The 24,090-nt window shown below is 34.7% G+C and overlaps 2 protein-coding genes and 1 long non-coding RNA gene across 16 annotated transcripts; 1 reads left to right on the plus strand and 2 right to left on the minus strand.

The window, feature by feature from the left end:
• Nucleotides 1–11,325: 11,325 nt before the first annotated feature.
• Nucleotides 11,326–13,090, minus strand: LOC145122652 (isocitrate dehydrogenase [NAD] regulatory subunit 1, mitochondrial-like). Its single transcript, XM_079058213.1, has 4 exons — nt 12,667–13,090; nt 12,294–12,533; nt 12,134–12,212; nt 11,326–12,051 (listed from the first exon to the last, which is right to left on the minus strand). The coding sequence occupies exons 1-4, from the start codon at nt 12,988–12,990 to the stop codon at nt 11,984–11,986; spliced, it is 711 nt and encodes a 236-aa protein (XP_078914339.1). The 5' UTR covers nt 12,991–13,090; the 3' UTR covers nt 11,326–11,983.
• A 681-nt stretch (nt 13,091–13,771) lies between these two features.
• Nucleotides 13,772–17,486, plus strand: LOC145120408 (uncharacterized). Of its 14 annotated transcripts, XR_013714188.1 has the most exons (8): nt 13,772–14,011; nt 14,103–14,197; nt 15,411–15,535; nt 15,632–15,994; nt 16,386–16,454; nt 16,595–16,695; nt 16,782–17,062; nt 17,230–17,486. It is a non-coding gene; the product is annotated as an uncharacterized LOC145120408 (long non-coding RNA). The 14 variants fall into 14 exon arrangements; XR_013714190.1 differs by having other exon boundaries at nt 15,632–16,695; nt 16,782–16,885; nt 17,030–17,062; XR_013714192.1 differs by having other exon boundaries at nt 15,632–16,695; nt 16,814–16,885; nt 17,030–17,062.
• A 2,318-nt stretch (nt 17,487–19,804) lies between these two features.
• On the minus strand, nt 19,805–22,459 carry LOC145121815 (receptor-like protein EIX2). The gene has a single exon (XM_079057516.1). The coding sequence runs from the start codon at nt 22,457–22,459 to the stop codon at nt 19,805–19,807; it is 2,655 nt and encodes an 884-aa protein (XP_078913642.1).
• Nucleotides 22,460–24,090: the final 1,631 nt, after the last annotated feature.

Raw genomic sequence — 24,090 nt, forward strand, 5'->3', positions numbered from 1 at the left:
TGAAGATCGGATTCTTGAGATACTTCTTAGGAGTTATGATATATTGCTTAGGAATAGATAACAACAAAGTTTTCATGTGCTTTTGCACTGTAAGGATAGTTTTTCCACAAAGTTTTTAAAATAAAAGGAAAAATTTTGATTTTATTTATTTTAAAATATCCTTACAATGGCATTTGTGAAAATTTTTGTTGCTTATAAGATTCCATTAAGAGCAAGAGTGGAAATATGAATTTGATTCTTTCATTTGTGATAGTGTCTAAATTTACCAAATAAGGAAAGATTCTCATCACCCAAGTTTCAGTTGGATAGAAACTTGGAATCATGCAAGGTGTATAGTATGATGAATGAGAACTTTTAAGCATTGGAAAATTAAGACTAATTACTTGTTCACATGGATGTGTGAGTCAAGTAAAGAACTAAGGGATCGGGTACACATTCTTGTGCACTGGTCAGAGTCCACCACAAAAAGATTGATAAGACTATTCGTCATGATTTACTAAAGTTTAGTAAATATGGTTATACTTACAGGCTTAAGTATAATTCTGAAGCATTGGAAAAATTTCAGTGTATGGCAGAACGAATAAGAAGAATCAACTTAGGCAGAAAGATAAAAGTTTCTTAAATCTGAAAAGATGGGAGAGTACTTTAGTATCATGTTATGTAATCATCTTAATGATTAAGAGACCTTATCACAATTCATCCTCTAAGTGCATTCTGATGGCTAAGAAGAGGAGTTATGAATTGTTGAAGCGGTTAAATCAAGAAGATGATTCATACTTCGTTCCAAAAACAATTCTTAAAGTTATACTCTAAAATTGTAACTTGAGTGACATGTCTTAAAAAGGGTTTAGAACACTTGTCAAATGTAAGAGTAAAAGTTTTCTACTCTTGTACATTTGAAATTGGTAAGTTGTGATGTTTTGGATAAAACAAAGACCAACTAAGGTCAATTGTGTGAAGTGTTTATCTTGATTAGAATCCACACTATCTCTTGAATATTTAACAAGAGAGTCTTATATGTCAAGAAGACAGTGGGAGTCTTAAAGATCTTGAAAGTCTCAAGAACTAATCAAGAATAAAACCTGAAGTTCTTCACTAGCACACGACTTGAGGTTTATAACCTATCATATTGACATACTTAATTTCTGTGCCCATTCCAGTTAAAGTTGGCTTTGCATATGAGTTCTTAGAGTTCTCAATTGGTTGCACAGCAACTTGGAAGCAATGGCAGGCCCTTGGGCTGCCAGGTGGCAAGAATTTAAGATTGAGTTCAGTCCATATGCGTTTGGATTTGTCATTATCTTTGTCTTGTGACTATGGTTTTGACAATACACATGGATAAGAACATATACACCGTAAAATATAAGGGTCATAAGGTTTCTCTCCGATTCATGAAAATGATGGTGAGGAAACACTTCCACCAAGTAGATTTGAAGCAGATAGCAAAGGTCTAAACAATTGAGACTATGATTACGGCATCCCTTTTCATAGTTCTGAAGTTGTTTAGACACATCTGTGAGCTATCTAAGATAAGGTGTATGATATTGATAAAGTTTTATCAAAGCAATTTAGTATCAGAAATCTGAACTTTGGTAAGAAAGTCAATAAAGTATTGTTTTTCTAGAAGTTTAGCTGATTTCTGTGTACATGTCAAAGCTAGTTGGAGCATAAGTGTTATGCTGATAATCATCATGTTAGTGGGAGCATGATAATTATGATAAGTATTGCAAGTTAGCAATGTTAATTATAGAAAACAAAGTTTCAATTGGGAAAAAGTTGTTTTGCTATAATTAAGGGAGAGGAAAATATACTTCACTTCAGTTCTAAAAGCTTAGATTGAGGTTTTAATCATACTTAGTCAAGGATATATATATATATAAATTTCATGTTGGAATGGCTCAACATAAGGAAATTCTATATATGGGTCCATTATTTGCGTTCTAAAAAATTCGATTATGATTATGGCATCCCTTTTCATATTCTGAATTATGAGAACTTGGCAAATTGAAACGGAGATATTATAGCAAAAGACTGGTTTAGTCTTTATGTGAGACATCATGAATCGTGTCCCATATGCTTCGGATATAGGATCGAGTACATGTGATATATTCATCCGTTCTAAAATTTTCAAAATGTCTGGGGCATTAAGAAAGGAAAAGGTCTAGAACTGGATATGACTAAAAGGATTAAGCAATTGTCGAGGACAATCTAAGGTTTACCAAAGATTGGTTGCTCAAGGATAGTTGGAAGTATAGTATTAATTCTGGAAGGACCACATTGACATAATCTGTAAGGAGTCAACTCTTGTTCAGAAGTGATAGTCAAAATGGAATATGGAAATGTTTCAAAGTTAGAAATTGTTCAATAAATCTGTGTAAGATTAGGAAACTTAATGCAAGAAGGATGTTTCCAAGGAGTTGATCTTCTCTGGAATGCTCTGTAATGTTTATTGTCAAGTCTTTGTGACTTTGTGCATGATCATTACAAGAGGATCAATGTGTATAACTTTAGAATCTAACAGATTTCAGTAAATGGCATGAATTTGGTATTCTTGCATTTGCAGTAAAGATTTGGGACTGTGAAATTAGAATTATTGAAGGTTTGGTCAAATGGTTTATTTCACAAAGTAAGGATCATAGAAAAACATAGAGTGCATACTTGGTGTATGGCAACGCTATTGTTTTGAAAAACATAGCGTACATGCTTGGAGCATGGGACAACTAGTGTTTTAATTCAAGTATAAAGTTAATAAAACCGAAACAATGAATAATGAGTAATCAGTATGGTGATAAATAAAAGTGGTATATTTATATTCATAGGGGTTGATACCATATTTGATTCATTTATTCTTGTGTTTCACTTTGCATGTTTTGACTTCCAGAATAACTAGGTCATTGTTCTGAATGACTAAGTTATTCAAACCATCCACAGTCGGTCATATGTTGGAAGTACATATGAATCAAGACTGTCATGGGTTGGGCTTGTAGAGGTCTAAGATGTTGGACAAAGTTGTGCTACAACACTCATGAGTGCTCATAAGTTCTGAGTATTGGATTCAACCCGCGCTCATTGGAATCACTTCATGGATTTTATTACGAGTGATCATGAGACGATAATATCTTATATTCTTCAAACCTAGAGATATGAGTTGTTACTATGAGTTGGTTGTACATTAATTGCGCGAAAACGCATTGGTAACTCGATGTTATAAAACGTGCCTTTGTGTATGATTCAACAAGTAGTAGAACAAGCCATATGAGTCGAAGTTTATCCATTCCTTTTACCTTCGGGATAAAAGCGATATCTGTGGGCCCCTCGATGATTTGGTGATGACAAATGTAAGTGCTCGGCCGGGCCTGGACTGATTTGATTTGTTCAATTAGTCAGTCGTCATAAATCGGAAATCGGGAAACAACAAATGGACAAAGAGAATGATTGATAATCCATGTCTCAGTCCATATGATATCTAGAATGGAGGAATATATGATCCCTTATCTAATGGACAAGTCATTGACAAATGTCAGAGATCATCGGCAAGGTCAGAGTTCGACAGAAGCTTTTGAGAGCTACGATTGCCAGTCGGTTGTTGAAGTCATACTTGCAATAATAGTTTTAGACTTATCCAAGTGGGAGACTGTTGGATTAATGTCTAAGTCCATAACTATAATTGGTAAGACTTGACCCGACCCGACATGGTCTATTTGGGTTGCATGGCATCATGCATTTGGATAGACTATAATGAGAGAAATAACACTTAAGGTTTGCTAATATATTATAAGTTCTAATATATTAATAAGATTATTTAATTAGTATTGATCAAGAATTAATCTAGGATTAATTAAGTGATCAAAAGAAGACTAATTAAATATATGGGTTGATTGTGTAAATCATCCATACTTGTATAGTGGGCTAAGACTCCATGGATTATCAAGTTGGGCTAAAACCCATAGGATGCTCCATGGATACTCCATGGTGTATTTGAACCCATGGATCCAAGGAAATGGAAAGCCATGACAATTAGGGTTTACCCTAATTGTGACACTATATAAAGATCATATTGTTGGGAAAAATCTACACTAAGTTATGAAGTGAAGGCCTAGCCGATTTTAGAAGTGTTCAAGTTTCTCTCAAGTTATTCCAAGTGTATTTGGTGTTGTGTGAACCATTTGAGGTGTCACACTTGGGGCACTAGGCACTCAAGCTTCATGAAGATAATCTACACCAAAAGGTATCTAATTCTAACTTGTTATATTCATATGAATCCATGTTCTTATGCTAGTTAGGATGAATACCTTGGAATATTCATATTTGCATGTATAATATAGAAAACATAGATCCCATAGGTATTTAGGGTTGCATGTACACTTAGGAGTGTTAGAATGCTCATAACCCAACAGAATGTTGAGACCCAAATAAGGGAAAAGGGTCCGGAGAAAGCTAAAGTTGGCGAGAAGAGGAAGCTTGAAGGATCCTCAAGACCTGATAATAAGGGAAAGTTCACAAAGTCTAACCTGGATGACCAAAGGTATGGACCCAAGCGGTGCGAAAAGTGCAGGAAGAAGCACTTTGGAACATGCAACGAAGAAGTAACTTGTTACAAATGTGGAAGGATCGACCACTATTCCACGAATTGTACACAAAATGATAATGTATGCTACAAATGCGGAGGCAAGGGGCATATGTCTAGAGACTGCCCAAAGAAAAATGGAGCAGCAAGGCTAGAGGCACCGACAAAGCCAAGGGCATTCCACATGATCCTCGACGAAGCAGACAATAACGCGAGGAATCAGGAATAACGATTTCATATCCAAAGATCATGTTATGAAGTAGCAATGTGAATAGTAACATGTGGTGTAGCCTATTAGAGGCATAGTATAGGGTGAACTTGAACCTTTGTGTAATCGTTTCAAGAAATAATATAAACCCTGGTTTTGTTATCTGATGTGTTGAATGATTGTGTGATTTTGTATGGTGAGTTGGTTAACTGCAAGACAATACTTGGGACGAGTATGAGTAGGTGTGAATAGTAGTAGAGATCTATACTACTGGAAGCACAGGACTCACGCTTGGATCAGGGAAAGTCACAAGGTTACCAAGAAGCTAGTGATTGGTCTCGTTTTATTCAAGTATGTCGTTACCATCGTTTCGGTAATGACTAATGAGATTATTGTTATTCCGACCCTAGTGGTCATATTAAATTGAGTCCGACTATGATGAGTTTGTTACGTGGTTCAGAGAACCAAGTTCGATGTAACATCTGACTTAAGTCAGAAGATTGAAATCAATGCGATCAATAGTATCGCGCTCGTTGTTAAAGAAGTTAGTAGCTAGAAATGCTACATGCTAAAATGTGATTACATCACATTAGAATATGAAGGAAGGTATATTCCATTCTAGAATATGACTCTCAGAGACTTGAGTCTAGGTGTTGCATCATCCGATGAAAGGTCATTAGAACGTGACCTATCGATCTATTACAATAGATAAAGGAAAGTACTTATCCTAAGAAGAAGAAGGAGTCCTCAATAATGATTTATTTTGTAACTCGAAGGTTACGATTGAAAGTCCAACATAGTACGAAGAGCAGGTGCAAGATTGAGCATCGTCTGCGGTCAAGAAGTCCAAGAGTTAGATACTCATTCGAAGAAACATAGAAGTTACGATAATTACCTAGGATGAAAAGATATAACATATGGAATCATTATACAAGCCCTATTTTCGTTGATGATTCCGGGACGTAATCATCTTAAGGGGAGATAATTGTAACGCTTGTACATCCGGGCTAGTCAATTTAGAGACGATAAGCATCAAAAGTGACTTTTTGATAGAAGATTATTTAGAATGAATAATTTTAACTAAGTTGTAGTGGTCGTGACAAGGGTTCCGGATATATACAAAATGCCGAAATCCGAGTTATAACGAAGAAGTTATGACCTGTCGAAGTTTCGTGATAGAACCGGTACGACACTGCGTGACATAAATAGTGAATTTACGATAGAGCGATGTTTAGCTTTAGTGATCTAAACAAAAGTCATAGAATACGTTAAACCTAGAGCGTGCATAAAAAGAACGTCTAAATCTAACTTCGTATGAGGAAGTTATGATTTTTCAAAGTTTCGACTTAGCGGTATGCAGCCCAAAGTTCGAATATGAGATCGAGTGGTTTCTAGCCGAAACAATCTAAATGAGAATCGAAGATCTCGTCGATAGTAGTCCAACGGTAAAAAGACAGACGAAAACGGACGTCAGATGAAGGAGTTGTGAATTCCTAACGGATTTTCCTGTCCCAACCTACTAAATATAATATAATTAAAGTTAAATTCAAAATTAGCCTACGGAGTCTAAACCAGAGTTGTAGAGCATAATCTCACCTACGCGTGTATATAAAGAACGTCGAAAACGGAGCTCGTATGCGAAAGATATGAATTTTTAAAGTTCGAGGCACAAACCCCAACACTGTGTCAGAGTTTACGACGTGAACTCAGTAATAACTTCTTCTGGAGCCTGACGGACCCAAGTTGCGATGACGCACCTGATGACTACTGAACTCACGACGTGAATATTTGAGATTAACGACGTAAATCCAGAAAAATGGCCCTATAAATAACTGTTGTAAGGTCTATTTTGTCCTGTTTATGCTTTTGGTATGTATCGGAACATGACATCCCGAGATTTTGTTATATAATAAAAATACATTTTTTTAAGAAATGTTTTGATAAATTCTTATCATATTTTGTTTTGAGAACAAATTCCGCAAAAGTTTTCTTTAAATGATTACTCTGATTTTAAAACAAAACATAAACAAATCGGTCTTTTCTGGCCGTAAAAATGGGGATGTCACAATATGAGACTTTGAAATTAAATAGTCTTATTTTACAAGAAATGGTAGCTTACTTTCTACTTATTTTGTGCTAAAGAACCTTAAATACAAGAAACACCAAAATACATTGCTATTTCTTTCCTTTGGGACAAAAACACGATTACAAACACAATTACCAAATCAACATGCATTTATTGATACCAAAGTACATTGCTATTTCTTGCACTTGGGAAAAAAGCCAATTACAAAAGCTTTTAGCAAACAATCTCCAGAAATTTCTAAGCTAGAAAACATAAATACTTATGGAAATTAAAACTAATCTTAGTTCAAAAAGGATAACCCTAATCTAGGAGATAATTCCTAAAGATTATATTCAATCTAGAGATAATAATCAACTAGATCATAATCTGACTATTTTAGAAAAATTAAATGAATTCTTTTTATTAACCATCTATACTAAACTTTTTAACATTTTAATGACATCTTAATTAACTATAAAATTTAATCATGTTATGAACGTTGCAGAATATGAACAACTCAAAATGTATTTGGTAGAAAATAATGTAGTGTTGACTAATAATGTAAAAAGAATGCAATGGTGATTCAACAATGTAACGATAACAAGAGTTTTGAGTATTTGTGGTGGGTGTGGCCCTGAAAGAGGGAGAAGAAACACTCTAGACAGGCTGGGACACTAATACAACTTCTTCTATAACATAAGAAATCATCCTTCTTGATAACCAAATCGATCTTAAAATTGGATCCCGTCTTAAAATCTACTAGAAACATTAAGAAAAGCAGTTAGATTAGATCCATACATTCTCTTATAGCTAACTGAACATATCAATAGACATATATACAAGAGTTATAATATGGAATATATAAAGTAAATCAAACTAAGAGTCTCGCATAGCATCAATAAAACGAATGAACACGGGTTATTCTTCATGAATTTTGGAAAGCGGCCTTTAAATTTACAAAAAATAAGAAACATGTTACGAGATATTGGAGAAGATATGAGCTATGATCAATAGTAAGCTTGAATTGGGGATTTTTTTTAGTGCTGATTTCTCTTTTGCCTGCTACTGCTTCTGTTTCACCTTCATAAGTTCACCCTCACCTGTGCCTCTGTAGCTGAATTTCATCGAACCAAAAAACAATAATACAAAGTGTCCCACAAACAATGTAACTTGTTTTGCTAGGCAAATGCGTCAGGGCCCATTAAATGCAAGCCCCATACTGAATGATTACAACACTACAAGAAAAGTGTTTATTAGTGACCAGTTTTTTAGTGACGACCCAAAATCTGGTCACTAAAAAGATCATTTAGTCACCGCATCTTAAGTCGTCACTGAGTTTTTATAATGTTCTAAATTTAGTGACCAATACTATGATAGTGGTCACTGACTGGTCACCAAAACGTATAATAAAAGTAAAATATTTTTTTTAGTTTCATAACAAGTATTAGTGATTAAAATAGTGGTCACCGGTTATTTTTACAATAGACATGAATTGAATAATTAGTGACCATAAGTAATAGTCACTAAAAGCAGTGGCGGACGCAGACTGTTTTAGTAGGGGTGTCCCTCGTACTTCAAGCGGGTGCACCTAATAGAAAAAACCAAAAAAAAAAAAAAAAAAAAATTTACACTGATTGCAGGAAATTGAGCAGTGGCCCGGACCCCAAATGCCCCACTAAGGTCCGCCACTGACTAAAAGTTAAACAAACAAAGTCATAAGTAATAAAAATCAATTTCACTTGAATAATGTTTTATCACGGAAAGGGTTCATGTGGTATAATATTATAACGAAAATGGTCTTACCTAATTCATTTTATAAGAAATATTATTGAATGCTATTCAAAATCATTGATTTCAAACATAGACAATATATATTAATGTCATTCATGAAACGCCCCTGTACAAATGCTTTTCACATAAATAGTCCCTAATCGATTACTGGTGCATAAAACATAGTTATGGAAATACACATCTATTTTATAAACTTTATTACTTGGTGCATAATTGAAAACATTAAAAGTAAAAGGAACATTTTTGTGTAAAAATCAATTCATAAAAAACATTTTCAACCAGTGAAACAAAAACTTACAAGATTCACTGATATGGATCTTACCCTTCCTTAGGCTAAACGGTATCGAGGCGGGAAAGCTACGCGTGGGGCTGAGGTGGCAAGCTCACCTACGCGTGAACACCGCCCCAGGTGTGCGTATGTGACTTGTGGAGTGATACCCTTCACGGAAGAAGACAGCCAATGAAATGAAAGGAAAAAGGAGCGTTGAACGAATCTTTTGACTTTTGACCGGGTAGGGATTAAACAAAAAAAAAAATACAATTAAATTTAAATAACATCTTTTACCTCTATATATATATATATATATATATATATATATATATATATATATATATATATATATATATATATATATATATATATATATATACACTACACTTTCACCTACACATTCACACTTACACTTCCAATTCAAAAAAAAATTCTCCTACTTTCTTTCAATTTTCTTCAAAAAAATGGATTCCAACCAAAATACTCCATCCACTCCAAACACCCCAAACACTCCTAGTGATTATCAAGCTTATATGCAATTGTTGAATTCTCCAATCCAACAACAACTTTTATTCACTAACCTTCCCTACAACCCACAATTCTTCCAATAACAACGACCACAACAACAACTTACCCAACCTCAATTCATTCCCCAATTCCAAGCTTTTCAACAACAAGCTTCTCCACAATTCCAAACTCAATCATCTCAAGTCCCATTAACTCAATCCCAAACTGTCAACCTCGACAACGACGATGAGATGGTCCAAGAAACACCACAATCATCTCGAAGAAGGCAAGTAAGAGGAAAAGGGAAAAAGAAAGCAACGGCTTGGACTGAAGAAGAAGAAGAAGAAGCTTTAGCAAAAGCTTGGATTTTCATATCCTGTGATTCGAGGAGAGGCAACGTGCAATCTGGAGAAAGTTTTTGGAATCGTGTTGTGGACCACTTTCACGTGCTTCTTGGAAGAAAAATGGATCGGTCCTACTACGCGGTCAACGGAAAATGGCGTGATCTTCGCGCGATTTGCACAAAGTTTAATGACATATTTGAAAATCTAAAAAATATGCATAAAAGTGGTTCCAACGATTTCAACGTTTTATCTACCGCGTGCTACCAATTCAAACTGACCAACAACGGTAAACCATTTGGTCACCAAAAAGCGTGGGAAGTGTGCCGTCAAGGTCCAAAATGGGTCCTTAATCCAGAGACATCGCATTCAGACTCGACCACCGGCTCCAACAAAAGAACAAGAACTTCTGAATCGGACGCGGGTTTTGGGCTAGACCTCAATGATGACGTCGATGGTGCCGAGGAAGAGGGTCCGCCTGAAGTCCAACTCCGTCGACCACCGGGTAGGGACAAAGCAAAACGGGCGGCGTCTTCAAGGGGGAAAGCAACCGCAACTAGCGACGACGGGCTTGTGGAATCCATAGATAAAACTTTAAGTTTTCTAGAAAAAAATACCAATCAGCAGAGGAAGGTCGTCGCCAAAAACTCGCTCTCACCGATCTTCAAATCATAAACACGAAACCTCAACCGGATCTCGACCCTGAAAATCTCGCCACATTTCTGAAAATCCAACAACGTGTCCGTTCTAAATATGACGATTAGGTTCTAATATTTATGTTTTAGTTGTGTGTTTTTTTAAGTAAATTAGGATAAATAAGTAATTTAGGATTTTTTTTTGTCGTTTAAGTATTTTAGGAAAAATAAGTAATTTATGATTTTTTTTATTGTTGTTTTTTAAATATTTTAGGATTTAAGTTTGTGTGTTTAAAAATTAATGCAATGTATTTTAATTTAATGTTTTTAATGTGTGTTTTATTTGAATTATTTTTTAATTTAATTTAATATTGTTTAAAAATATAAAAAAGAAAAAAAAATGATGTGGAGTGGTAACCATTTTTAAGAGTTAGTGGTTTGGTAGTAGGTTAGTAGTGAAGGTGATGTGGGCTGATGTAGGGGTGAGCATAGGCGGGTACCCGCCCTATTTGTCAGGAACCGGAACCGGAACCGGCGGTTCTTGAAATGTTGGAACCGGAACCGAACCGGTGTAACCGGTTCTTTATATATTGGAACCGCTCCCGGAACCGCCGGTTCCGTTTCCGGTACTGGGTACCCCATTTCTAAACATAAATTTGTATTAACAACTAATTTTTTTATTTCTAAACGCAAACATTAATTATAAACAAGGTATATTTATGTTATAATTGTCGGTTTTTAATATAACCTTAATAGAGAGCAATGCACACTGTTTATTCATAGAAATTGTGATTATCAATAATAATAAAAACATCTTGGTGATAGAAGTTTTATAAATATCATACATGACAATAACAATTTCCATTAGTAAGGAGAGGTTTGAAGTAAAAAATAAAAAATAAACTGAGAAATCAAAGCAAATTTGATTACAATTTAATAATTTACATCCAATATCAACGCAAATTTAATTTCTTTGGTCAATGAATGTAGTTCACAAAATTTAGCATGTCCTTTTAAAAATTAGGGAAATACCATAAGGAATACAGTGGCCACTAAATCATGAAGTAGAGTTAAATCAAATTTATTTAAAGATAAAACTTCAAAAATGGTCCCAGTGGTTTCCGAAAATATCAAGTTTAGTCCCTAAGTTCAAAAAACGTCACAGATGGTCCCTGTGGTTTCAAAACTTTTAACAAATGGTCATTTTCGCTAACTCCGTTAGCTTTTGGCCGTTAAGTGAAGGGTATTTCCGTCATTTCACAAAAGAGGGACCATTTATGAAGTTTTTTGTTATTTAAAAAAATATAATTATTTAATAAAGGGTCCCACCCCCTCTCTCTCTCTCTCAAAAGAACCCATTTTAAACTGGATCTTCACTTCGTCGATGAACTCATCTTCCGCCATATCAAACGAAGAAGACTTATCCCCTTTCATCATCAAAACCTTCGCCTCGGGTAACCCCGAAACCCGACTCCACCACCTCCATCATTTCTGCAGATCCAAAGAGGTTGAGATCGAAGAAGTCTGCAAGGTTCATTATCAGGACTTCATAATGGCTTTCGATGACCTGCGTTCTCTTCTTTTAGGCGTCGAATCGCTTAAACATTCCCAACATTTCCAGCTGATGCACCTTGCTCAAAGATTGCATACTCAGTTCCAACATTTCCTGCAACAATTCCAATCATAATGGTTGTTATTAATTAGGTCTCAATTGAAGAAAATCAAGAAATAGCAACAAGAGTACTTACCTCCTGGCATGACACCCGTCCCACCAGCAATTCCAGCTGCAGTGTTTGCAACTAGGTTGCCATAAAGGTTAGGAGTCACCTGAAAGATTCAGTGAGGAAGAATGTGTAAAAAAATGGAAATGATGGTGTATGATAGATTAAGAAGATAAGATTAACATACCATGACATCGAATTGATCAGGCTTTGAAACAAGTTGCATGCAGCAATTATCAACAATGATTTCGTTGTATTTGATGTTGGGATATCTTTTAGAAATCTCCCTACAAGATTCCAAGAAAAGACCATCTGCAAGCTTCATGATGTTTGCTTTATGAACAGCTGTTACAGTCTTTCTGTTGTTGAGATGAGCATATTCAAAAGCATACTGTGCTATGCGTTCAGAGCAGAACTTTGTTATCACCTAAAATGACACCATAATCAGACACAACACAAAGAAACTAATATACTGCAGTTCAAGAGTAGCCAATTTCACATAGGCATTTCATCGAACAACAAGCATGCGATGATAATGAAATTAAGAAACCCAAATGTACCTTAAGACTTTCAACGACACCAGGAACAACCTCATGCTCCAAACCCGAATACTCCCCCTCCGTGTTCTCCCTTATCACCACGATATCGACGTTTTCATGCCTAGAAGGCAACCCAGGCAAATTAAAACAGCTCACAAGCGAGACATACAAATCCAGTTCTTTCCTCAACAGAAGATTCAACGAATTAACCCCTCCGCCCACCGGCGTAATCAATCCGCCCTTCAAACAAACTCTATTCTTCTTAATCGAAGCCATAACATCATCGGGTATCGTGTTCATGTCGCCATGAACTTCAAATTTCTCGAAGGTAACCGGCGCACGCATTGCCTCGAAGACCTGTTCAACGGCGCCGGTCACCAAAGGGCCGATCCCATCGCCAGGGATTAGAGTAACGAGTCTTGGAATACCCTCTCCGGTAATAGGGTTAACTGGTATTATGTTAATTAAGAGAGAGAGAGAGGGGTGGGGCCCTTTAATTAAATAATTATATATTTTTTTCTTTTTTTTTAAATAGAGAAAACCTCATAAATGGTCCCTGTGTATTGAAATGACGAAAATGCCCCTCACTTAACGGTAGAAAGCTGACGGAGTTAGGCGTAAGGACCATTTGTTAAAAGTTTTGAAACCATAGAGACCATCTGTGAGATTTTTTGAACTTAGGAACTAAACTTGATATTTTCGGAAACCACAGGGACCATTTTTGAAGTTTTGTCTTATTTAAATCATAGATACTTCATTCAAGAATTACATAATTAAAATATTAATTACTTATTTACATATAATTATACTATTGTTTTTCTTGTATACTAATTCTTAAATTTAATTAGACATAGCTTACTGATTATATTAAACCCAAAAATATGGTTTTATTGTTTTGTAAGGCAGTCATTGGACCGGGTACCCGGCGGGTAACGGTTCCAGAAAAATGAGAACCGGAACCGGAACCGCTTAAGGCGGTTCCAAAATTTTAATAACCGCAACCGGAACCGTTTTCGGTTTCGGTATCGACGGTTTTGAGGCGGTTTCGGTTCTAAAAGCGGGTACCCTGTTCCACCGTTGATGTGCCTTCACTTTTTTAGTAGCTGGTGGTAACCCTACCCTTAGCCTTATTTCTCTCTTCCCGACTTCTATACGAGAGTTTGCACCTAATTGCATCGTATCGCATCGCCTCGCCGTTTCGACCTAATTGCATCGCATCGCCGTTTTGACCTAATTGCATCGCATCGCCGTATCAACCTGATCGGATACAAAAGAATTCACCCTGATACGTACACCGCAGTCATATCTCCATTCGTCTCTCCTTCTCCATTCATCGCATCTACCATTTCTGGTCATTGCGTTTCTGGTATCCCTCTCTCTCTCTCTCAATTAATTCTGTGTATTTCTATGACTCCGATTTTATTAGGTTTAATTCCGATTTTTTTTTTCTTTCTAAGTGGCTGTGAATTTCTATGATTTGTCTTTTGACAAATCATATTCGTCTCTCCTTCTCCATTCATCGCATCTACCATTTCTGGTCATTGCGTTTCTGGTATCCCTCTCTCTCTCTCTCTCTCTCTCTCTCTCTCAATTCTGTGTATTTCTATGACTCCGATTTTATTAGGTTTAATTCCGATTTTTTTTTTCTTTCTAAGTGGCTGTGAATTTCTATGATTTGTCTTTTGACAGTGAGTTTATTTGTTCTATGCTAGCTCCTCTCGTAGTTTATTCTTCAATCAAATAAGGAAATCGATTGTAAATGCTTCCCAGTTCATTCTCTTAACAATGCCACTAATTTGACTTGACCTACAGTATCCTAGATAAGCAAAGGAATAAAGCTTTACTCATTTTCTTTTGGATTTTGCAAACAAACTTTCTTCCAGACATTTAAGTAACCTTGAACCAACTCAAGTATTATTCCAATTTCTATGTACCTAAATAGTTCCTTAAGCTATCAGACTTGTGATGCATCCAATTAAGAACGTGATCTGTTTAGGTCACATACAAAAGCTCAAACTGTTATGATTTGGGTAACCAAAATTTGCCAGTTTGGGTATATTACCTCTATGTATTTAGTTCTTAACTTTGTAAACTAAACTGTTTTTGGAAATCTGTTTTGGTGGCTGTTGTCCTAACTCTGATTGTTATATTGATTACTAATGCTTTTATAGATTATGCTATTAACATGATGTCATTATTCTAAAAACCATTGTTTCCTCTATGTTTAGACCAACATAAATCTTAAAGAAAGCATACTTACTTTTGGATACAGAAAGAGCTGATGACTCTTTGGGCTGCAATTTTCAAATAACAGGCTAATAAATAACTAGGTGACTTTTGAACCCAAATTGACCTTTTTTCATATAAATAGATTGGAATTTCCACCTCTAATAAAAATGGAATAAAAATCATTCAAACACAATACACAAGAATATGAGCGATTAGCTACTCATCTTAAATGGCTTGGACACGTTTTGTTGAGCATCATTATCCACAAATCTTTTGGTTAACTGTTCATTCCCCACCTCTGAACTTATAACCTCAGGTTCAATATGTGTATGACTTAAAAGGTGAAATAAATCAGCTTTATCTTCCTTTTCACCTTTCTCAGCTATGGTATTGACTGAAGGATATAAGTTGTTACAAAATTTGGTAAAATAAAAAAAGAACTTCTTTGTTTTGTCAATTTGTTTACTTTATGTTGGGCTTTAATTAGGGGCAGTTATGTCATTTTTACTACATTGCTTGCATATTCACTCCTGCAGGGTTGAAAAAATATATGATGCCATTCGAGGAAGTATAGTGAAAAGAGACATCTACCTTGACTTTCAATTGAAAAAAAAAACTCTCACTTGTTATGCAATAAGTTACTGCTCTTACAGGAATTCTGGTATGTATTTGTTCTTTTTAATCAATTTATGTTTTTTCTCTTTCTTTTTCATTTTACTGTAATAATATGGTTTTAAGTTTAATTGTATATTCACAGAAAGAAGTTGGAAGCCCTGAACTGGAGAGTGGTGCTGTTAATGCTGCTCTAGATCTTTATGATGTCATTCCATTCCCTTGTCTATTCCAAATTTCCATTTCATCATTTTCTCATACACCTTTAAACTCTTTGCACGTTGTCCACTGTAAGGCCGGAATGGCCAGAATAGGCTTAGTGATTTCATATATTCTTTTATATCTCGAGGTAACATCAACTGCTCAATTTACTAAACTACCCCTGATACAAACTCTATATTAAGTGTCACTTATTCATGCAGCTTTTCCCTACCGCTGAAGAGTCTATATCATATTATAACCAAAAAAATGTGTTGATGGAAAAGGATTTGTTCTCCCAAGTCAAATAGTAAATCATTTTATTATTTTACGATTTTTTTAATTTCATTTATATAATGATTTTTTTCACAAACAAGACGAACAACTTTTGGTACTTAGGTTTTCTACATGGCAAGAAATAGCAACATGCTTTCATTTATGTTTATTACAACATTGTACCTTTATTTTTGCTCTTATACAAGCATCATATTTTATAAAGACACAATTATAGCATTGTACTTTCAATTTTTATCTTATTAAGACCTTATACATTGAAATTACCACAAAAACTTGCTTTGTATTGGGATAAGATTGCTATAAATTCATTTATTTCAATAAAGTAGGATGCTATAATAAACAAATGAATAAAAGTTCATTGCTATTTCTTGCAATTAACCATTTCTAATATCATATTCTTGCAGACTGTGGGATAGCTGAATATTTTCCCAGTTTAGACGGGATGCTTCAATAAGATCCATATTTACTTTATAGTTAATATATATTTTTTCTCTTCTATTTCAGTTTACGAATTCTATCATAAATATTGTAAATCCAATAAATAGCAACACACTTTTGTTACATGTTTATTATAGCATCCTACTTTCATTCATTTCTATTTACAACATTGCAGGTCTGAACTCAGCAGTGAGCAGCAGGTCCAGCACCACCAACTCCAAAATCGGTAGTGGAATTGTATGTCTAACACAATACTCCATTTGGATCCGAGAGATAGTAAGTATTCACCAAATATAGTGATGGAATATATCATATTTGCTTAAATGATATTATGACAATTATTGTTTTTTAATCTCAAATAGCTTTATGTGTTTGTTACACATGTTGCTGGAAGATTTAACTGTTTAAGTGAAGCTACTAAGCAGGAGACAGCTGCAAAAATCTTGAAATGCTTGAAAAACATCATGTTAGTTGAAATGAGACCTCACATAAACACAAGTTGTTCATCAATTAAATGATTTTGAAATGCAGATGTCTTGAGATCTTTTACTCAATTATCTTCTTTGAGAGTGTCCTCTATCCTTACCTGCTTGATGTTTCTTGAATGCAGGACCATTATTCTTGTGCAGAGCCTACATGTGAGGTATGCCTTTCAACACTGCAACAACTCTTGTTATTCTTTCAATTATTTTTAACTAAATGCAAGAAAAAGCAACATAGATTATCTTGATATGTTGATTATAACACCCTACCTTCATTTATTCCTATTAGAAGCAATGTTACATAAAGCAATGTTACAATTTATTGCAGGAAGGTTAGAAGCAATGTTACTTAAAGCAAAGGGCATAGGCTAAGGCTGAAAAAGCCCCCACTATGGAATGGAATGTGGCCATTACAGAGGAAATGTGATTCCTTCCTTTTTGTTAATTTTCATTCCATCATGGAATGGAATGAAAAATTGCAATATAACCCATTTTTAACTATGTAGTTTTTAGTGATTTAGATCTTTGTAAAAGAAATTTCCTTCTTTTAGCTTCTTTTTTTATAAGTAGAGAACAATTTATATATTGTGGGTTTGTTTAAATTTGAGAACAAATGGGTCAAATACAAGAAATAGCAAGAAAAATCAGTAACCAGTTTTTTTGGTAATAATTGGATAAATCAGTGACGACTTTTTATGGTCATTAACCGGATAAACCAATAACGACTTTCTATGGTCACTAATTATATAAAACAGTGATGACTTTCATGGGCACTAGTTAGATAAAACAGTGACGACCTTTTATGGACACTGATTAGATAAAACAGTGACAACTTTCATTGATTAGTGACAACATTTAGTGACAAAAGAGGTCGTCCTTTTATGGACACTGATTAGATAAAACAGTGACGACTTTCATTGATTAGTGACAACATTTAGTGACAAAAGAGGTCGTCCTTTTATGGACACTGATTAGATAAAACAGTGACGACTTTCATTGATTAGTGACAACATTTAGTGACAAAAGAGGTCGTCATAGATTTAGTGACAAGAATACTTTAGTCACTATTTAGTGACCCGTTTTATAAATTGGTCACTAATCAATTTTTCTGACGGACCTATAGTGACGAAAAGTGACGACCTAAAGTTTGGTCACTAAATCATTTAGAGACGACTCCTTCTATTGTTAGTGACCATTTCGTTTTCGTCACTAATTGGCATTTTTTTTGTAGTGCAATTACGTAACAACAAAAAAATGGGGACATGCAAAGAAAAAACTGTTACCACCTACAAAGAAAAACCCCATTTAAAAACAAAAAGTAAAAAACTCTTTAAAATGATTATGGGCAATGATTTTGTCAAGTAAGTCTACTTCCACTTTCTAAATATATTTTTATCGGTTCAAACCAATTAATTTCTAAGATGACAATTTAGAATTTTTTTTTGTTATTGCTTTAATTTTATCTAAATATTGATGATTGGGTCATGATTGCTTGATTATCTTGGATTTACTGGTTTATATGTATACAACTTTTCTTGAAATAGTATTTTTTTTTTGTATGTGTGTTACTGTTACTCTACGAATCATACCATTGTAGTTTTTTGTTTGCGCGTTTTTCTTCTATGGGTTTAACCACTCCATTTTGATTGATTTTCCTTTTGAGGTAGACAAGTTGTTTTACAATCACAACGCCCAAGACCGAAACAAATATCATATGCACATTAACAGACCAAGACCGGTCTCCAAAAGATTCAGTCTTTTTTTAGACTGGTTTTGGTTTTTTTGGTCCGGTAATACGGTTTTTGTGCACTTCTTTCTTCGTTGAGTCAATGTGGGACACACAACTATCCACCAAAATGAATGTTACACATGCCCTTTGATCTCTCTTAACATGCTTTTTTATAATTATATTAATCACATTATATTATTTAGAAATATGTAAAGAGGACTCTTCTTATAAAACAATATGTGAAGGTTTTTTTGTGAAACTTTCATCCACCGGCTGCAAGGAGGTTATTTTCATATTTTGTACTTTTTTTTATAATTTTATATTTAGTTATAAATAATAATGATGTCATCTGGGTTTTTGGACCGGTCCGACTGTTTGACCATCGAACAACTAAGATGACCGATCCAGTTTTTAAAACATTGACTATGATGGACTAAATTGTAAAATCAACCATTTTAAGATTATTGTTTTTGTGATTATTTTGTAAATTAAAATTTTTTTTAATATAAAATAAAAATGAAAAAAAATAATAGTAATAACATTTTTGGTATAATAACTAGAATGACGGCTTTCTAATAAGACATGTAATTGTTACTTGAAATTTGGATATTTTTTTTAATAAACATTCTTACCTTATAACATAAAGTTTAATTTGAGAAAATACATAGAAAGACATCTTAATCTCATAATCTGTATGAAATATACTCTAATTAGAGGAGTACCGTATTAAACCTAATGTATGCCAATTAAATTCAATCAAAAAGACATAATTATTCTAGTATATAACCAAATCTTGCTTTCATAGAAAGTCTATAGTGATCATGAAAATCCCAAATTTAGAGTTCATGTTATTTGTTTATCGATCTATTAGTCCAGTTTAGCCAATATTTTGTAAGTTAACCACAAGTTAAAGCATGTGAGTAACAAGTGTATATGGATGGACCATATTTTAGTATCACTTCCACAGATAACCTACATTGAGATTTGTCCTATAAAATTGTTCATTAAAAACATACAACATTAATTAAATAGATTTAAAATATAAAGTTTTCAGGTTGCCTTAGTTGACACAAATGGAGAAAGGCCACCCATGGTGTTGGTGGTAATTTTATTGATAATAGGGACTTAAAAGTTAAAATTCTGTCAAATAGAAATGAAGCATGATTTTACAAGACTATCTATGTTCAACCCTTTGCAGATTTGCAAAGAACACCATCACCTTCACATAAACCAAATCTTTGAATCTATCATAAAAATGAAAAAAAGCATGTCTCCCACGACGGTTGAGAAGTAGAGCACCACATGAAATCCAGAATCCAGTAACAAAACCAGTGCCTTCACCAATATAGAACCACCCCCAAAGTTCATCTATGTCTTCCCCACCATCCTCCCTCTCACCAATGACAGGTGGTGCTTCTGATTCTTCATCTCCATCACATTTTTTGGTAAGGGGAGGTCCATATAGTCCTGTGTTTCCATAGTATCTTGAAGCTTCAATAGACTGCAGCTGAGTGCTGGATGGAATTCTCCCTGACAAGCTATTATATGACACGTCTAGATGATTTAAAAAATTCAAACTAGACATGCTTAACGGCATCTCTCCAGACAAGTTGTTTCTAGATAAATCCAAAGTTTCAAGTTGTTCCATTTGACCAATTTTTTCCGGAATCTCTCCAAATAGACCATTCTTTGACAAGTTGAGTACACGCAGTCCATAAAGATTGGTAACTTCATATGGGATTTGTCCTGTTAAGTTGTTGCTTGACAAGTCAATGCTCTTTAACAATCCCAGAGTACTGGTGAGTTCGCGTTCATATCCTTTCCACTCCATCATTGCATGGTCAACATACTCATCATGAAGTACAACATAAACACCATATCTTGAGGACAACAATTTCATTGAATAAGAATGAACATTATGTGTTGGTAATAAACCTGCGTGAACCATGCTTGTAAGATTATCCAAACACGAGGGGATGGTTCCAAGGAGATTGTTCAGTGACAAATCCAGAATTTGAAGATTAGCCAACTGACATAACTGTAAAGGGATGGTTCCAAAGAACGAGTTTGATCTTAGGTTAAGAACATACAACCTTGATAAGTTTTCCCCAATCCAAACAGGCACATTACCAGAAAACTTGTTGGCCTCCAAATTCAAAAAACTTAAACTTGTGCAATTCTTTAAAGACAAAGGCAATTCTCCAGAGAAGTTGTTCTTGTACAAATACAATACCTCCAATTTTATCAAAGATGCAATGGAGGGAGGAAGCCTTCCAGATAGATTGTTGTGTTCTAGATTAAGAATTTTTAGTTCTTTGAAGTGACACAAACAGTCTGGAAGTTGTCCGCTTAGAAAATTATGGGAGAGGTCAAGAACAACTAAAAACCCAGGAACAATTTGGCATAAGAAGGAGATTCCACCATAGAATTTGTTTCTAGAAAGATTTAATGATGTGACAGTGGAAGAGATATTTGTTATTGAACCATAAAATCTGTTGGAACTCAAATCTATCCTAGAATTGTTGTTAAAATTTGATGATAAATCTGGTGCGTTCCCACTGATGTTGTTGGAAGAGAGATTGAGATATGTTAATTGAGAAGGAAACATGTCCCAAAACCCCAGAGGAATCGTGTCTGAAATTCCATTGTTGGCAATATCAATATATGTTAGATTTTTGATTTTTTGAATCCATTTGGGGAAGCGAGGCCCTAGACTGCAAGAGCTCATATCAAGAATGGAAAGATTTTTGAATGTTAGGATCTCATTGGAGAGTGTCCCTATAAATCGGTTATGTCCAGCAAACAACCCTTGTAATGTAAGCGATGTGCATCCAGACGACAAGTTGTTGAGAAAATCAGGAAATTTGACAACAGAGTTCCTATGGAATGACAGATATTCCAAACTACAGAGGCTACCAAGATCTTTGGGTATCCCATCTAACATGTTGCCAGAGAGATCAAGAGCATCAAGCGTATTGCTGGTCAATGGGAACAACCAACGATACATGGATGAGTTGAGATTGTTGTTTCCAAGATAAAGGTATTTAATAGATGAAGAAGAGTTGAGAAATGAAGAAGAATATGGATACATGACCTGTGACAGCTCACATCCATCTAAACTTAACCATGATAGTTTCCGGAGACTCAGAATCACATCTACCCAATAATTTTGTTTGGCTAGAGAAATCCCATCCATTACAAGAGACTCCAAATGAGAGAGATGAGACAACCAGTCGAGGTTCTCAACTCTAGATCCAATTCCAGGCCAAAGATCTACAAGGTTAGTGAGGTTTCCAAACTCTGGAGGAATGGTTCCATAAAGAGAGTTACCAGAAAGGTCAAGGTACCTTAAGTCGGTCAAGGAGCCAATGAACCTGGGAATGGTTCCATTAAAATGATTCCGACCAAGGTCAAGGTACCTTAAACGAGTCATGGAACCAATGAAGGTGGGAATGGTTCCATGAAAAGAGTTTCTGTAAAGACTAAGATGATTCAAACTGCTTAAATTAAGCAAAGAATTGCTAATCTCACCTACAAGACCAAATCCGTCAACATCAAGCTGTGTGACATAATGTGTTTGGTTTTTGCATGTGACTCCTCTCCATTTACAACAATCTTCTTCTTCTTCTTCTTCTTCAGCTCTCCATGTAGAGAGAGTTTCATCGGGGTCTTGGAGGCGAGCTTTGAAATCAAGAAGAGCATGTCTCTCCTTATCAGAACACTTTCTCATAATAACACCATTATCATCTCCACCTCCCAACTGGTTGGAAGTTGTCGTCTCAGCATTTAGCAATAGAAGTGAGAAAATTACAAAAACACACGGATTCATTATGTTAATGCAAATCTTTGTAATTTTTTTTTTTACAAATTTTTTGGTAGTGATGCATATTCAAACTGCCCCTCATGAGGATTTATATAGTCTTAATTGTGAAGACGAAAAATTCAAATGAACAACCTCAAACTGGTGGCCTGTTTGTGTGGGGCCTACAATCCGTAATTTCTATGAAATTTCAATGAAAATGTAAGACAAATTAAAGATGAATTGAAAAACAGATTGCCCCAAAAATGAGCTGATGGAATCAAATATAGTAGATATCAATGAGTACAGTGATATGATATCATTTGGGTCCAAGAATTTAATGACTATGAAATGAACTTATCTCACTTAACTTAATTAAATTGTAAACTAGTTAGAAACAAGCCACGTTGGTCCGTTTCTATTTTGACCCATGGTCTCCTACATTGTTAAAAATAACAATTTATTTTGTAAAAAGTGCTACACTAGTAGTGACTCTAAAAAAGAGGGTAGCACTAACAAACTTGCAATTCATATATTTTGAAAAATAATTGAACAAATTCTTTTAATTAATCAGTCTATACTAAAATGTTTTACATCTACAAATTTAAAGAATGGACAACCACAGTTTCTTGACCTCCCTAGCATTGGTACTATGTTAAACAAATTAATTTTTTATTTTCACACACAAAACAATATAAAATAGCCAACAGCACTAGTACCATTCATTGTCATATATTAATGAATGAATAGTTCAGAAACATCGAACCATAAAAGTTGTTTAGTCATGTCATTGTCCTTGCACAATATAATGTAATGTACTTAGTATAAAAGAATGAAGTGTTTGACTAAATATGTAAAAAGAACAAAATGTTGATTCGACAATGTAATGAGAACAACAAGACTTTTAATGAATTGTGTAGCCGGTTGCCATGTTAGAGTAAGAAGAAATGTTCTAGACAGATTAACCTGATCTGATCTTAAAATCTAAGAGTGGCGTCCAGAAAAAAACAGCTAGATTAGATACATTCTCTTATAGCTAACTGAACATGATCATGAGATCTATAAGCGTTGTAGAGTCGAATATACAACAATAAATGAAACTAAGAGTCTCACATAGCATCAATTAACCAATTAGAATAAGTTATTCTTCATTAATTTCGGAAGACGGTCTCTAATTCTAAGAAAAACATAAAATTTGAGAGAGATAATATCGAATTTTCGACGAGAGACTTGCTATCAATATTATCAACAGTACGCTTAAATTTGGGGCTTTTAGTGTTCTGCTTCTGCTTCAGTTTCACAGTGACCGGCACCTCTGTACTGTAGTCGGAATTCAGCGTTTATTATTATTATTTTTTGTGTAAATTTCGTGGAGAGCTCAGCTAGCCGCCCGGCCCACAAACAGCATAACATAGGCTGCCCATGAAAAGCAAGCCCTACATACTACTATACTGTAATAGTAAAGGCCCATTTAGAAAACACTTATTTGCGGGAAAAAAAAACGTGTATATCTACTTTCATTTTTCATTTTAATTCAAAAATATTTTTATCTATTCAAACGAAGTAATTGCTTAGATGTCAATCGGATTTTTTTCTGGTATTACTTTAGATTTATTTAAATATTGAGAGGTTGTTGCTTGATTATGAGGTTTAGTAGTGTT

This window comes from Lactuca virosa, chromosome 6 (assembly GCF_052849685.1).
Source record: "Lactuca virosa cultivar CGN04683 chromosome 6, Lactuca_virosa_CGN04683_v6, whole genome shotgun sequence".
NCBI classification, from domain to species: domain Eukaryota; kingdom Viridiplantae; phylum Streptophyta; class Magnoliopsida; order Asterales; family Asteraceae; genus Lactuca; species Lactuca virosa.

Excerpts from the sequence above, each read along its gene's own strand:
- LOC145122652 (XM_079058213.1), bottom strand. The coding sequence starts at position 12,990 with ATGCGTGCGCCGGTTACCTTCGAGAAATTTGAAGTTCATGGCGACATG. Across the intron at positions 12,534-12,666 it reads GTGTCGTTGAAAGTCTTAAG|GTGATAACAAAGTTCTGCTC; the intron begins GTACATTTGGGT and ends GTGTCATTTTAG. Across the intron at positions 12,052-12,133 it reads GACGGGTGTCATGCCAGGAG|GAAATGTTGGAACTGAGTAT; the intron begins GTAAGTACTCTT and ends GAATTGTTGCAG.
- LOC145121815 (XM_079057516.1), bottom strand. The coding sequence starts at position 22,459 with ATGAATCCGTGTGTTTTTGTAATTTTCTCACTTCTATTGCTAAATGCT.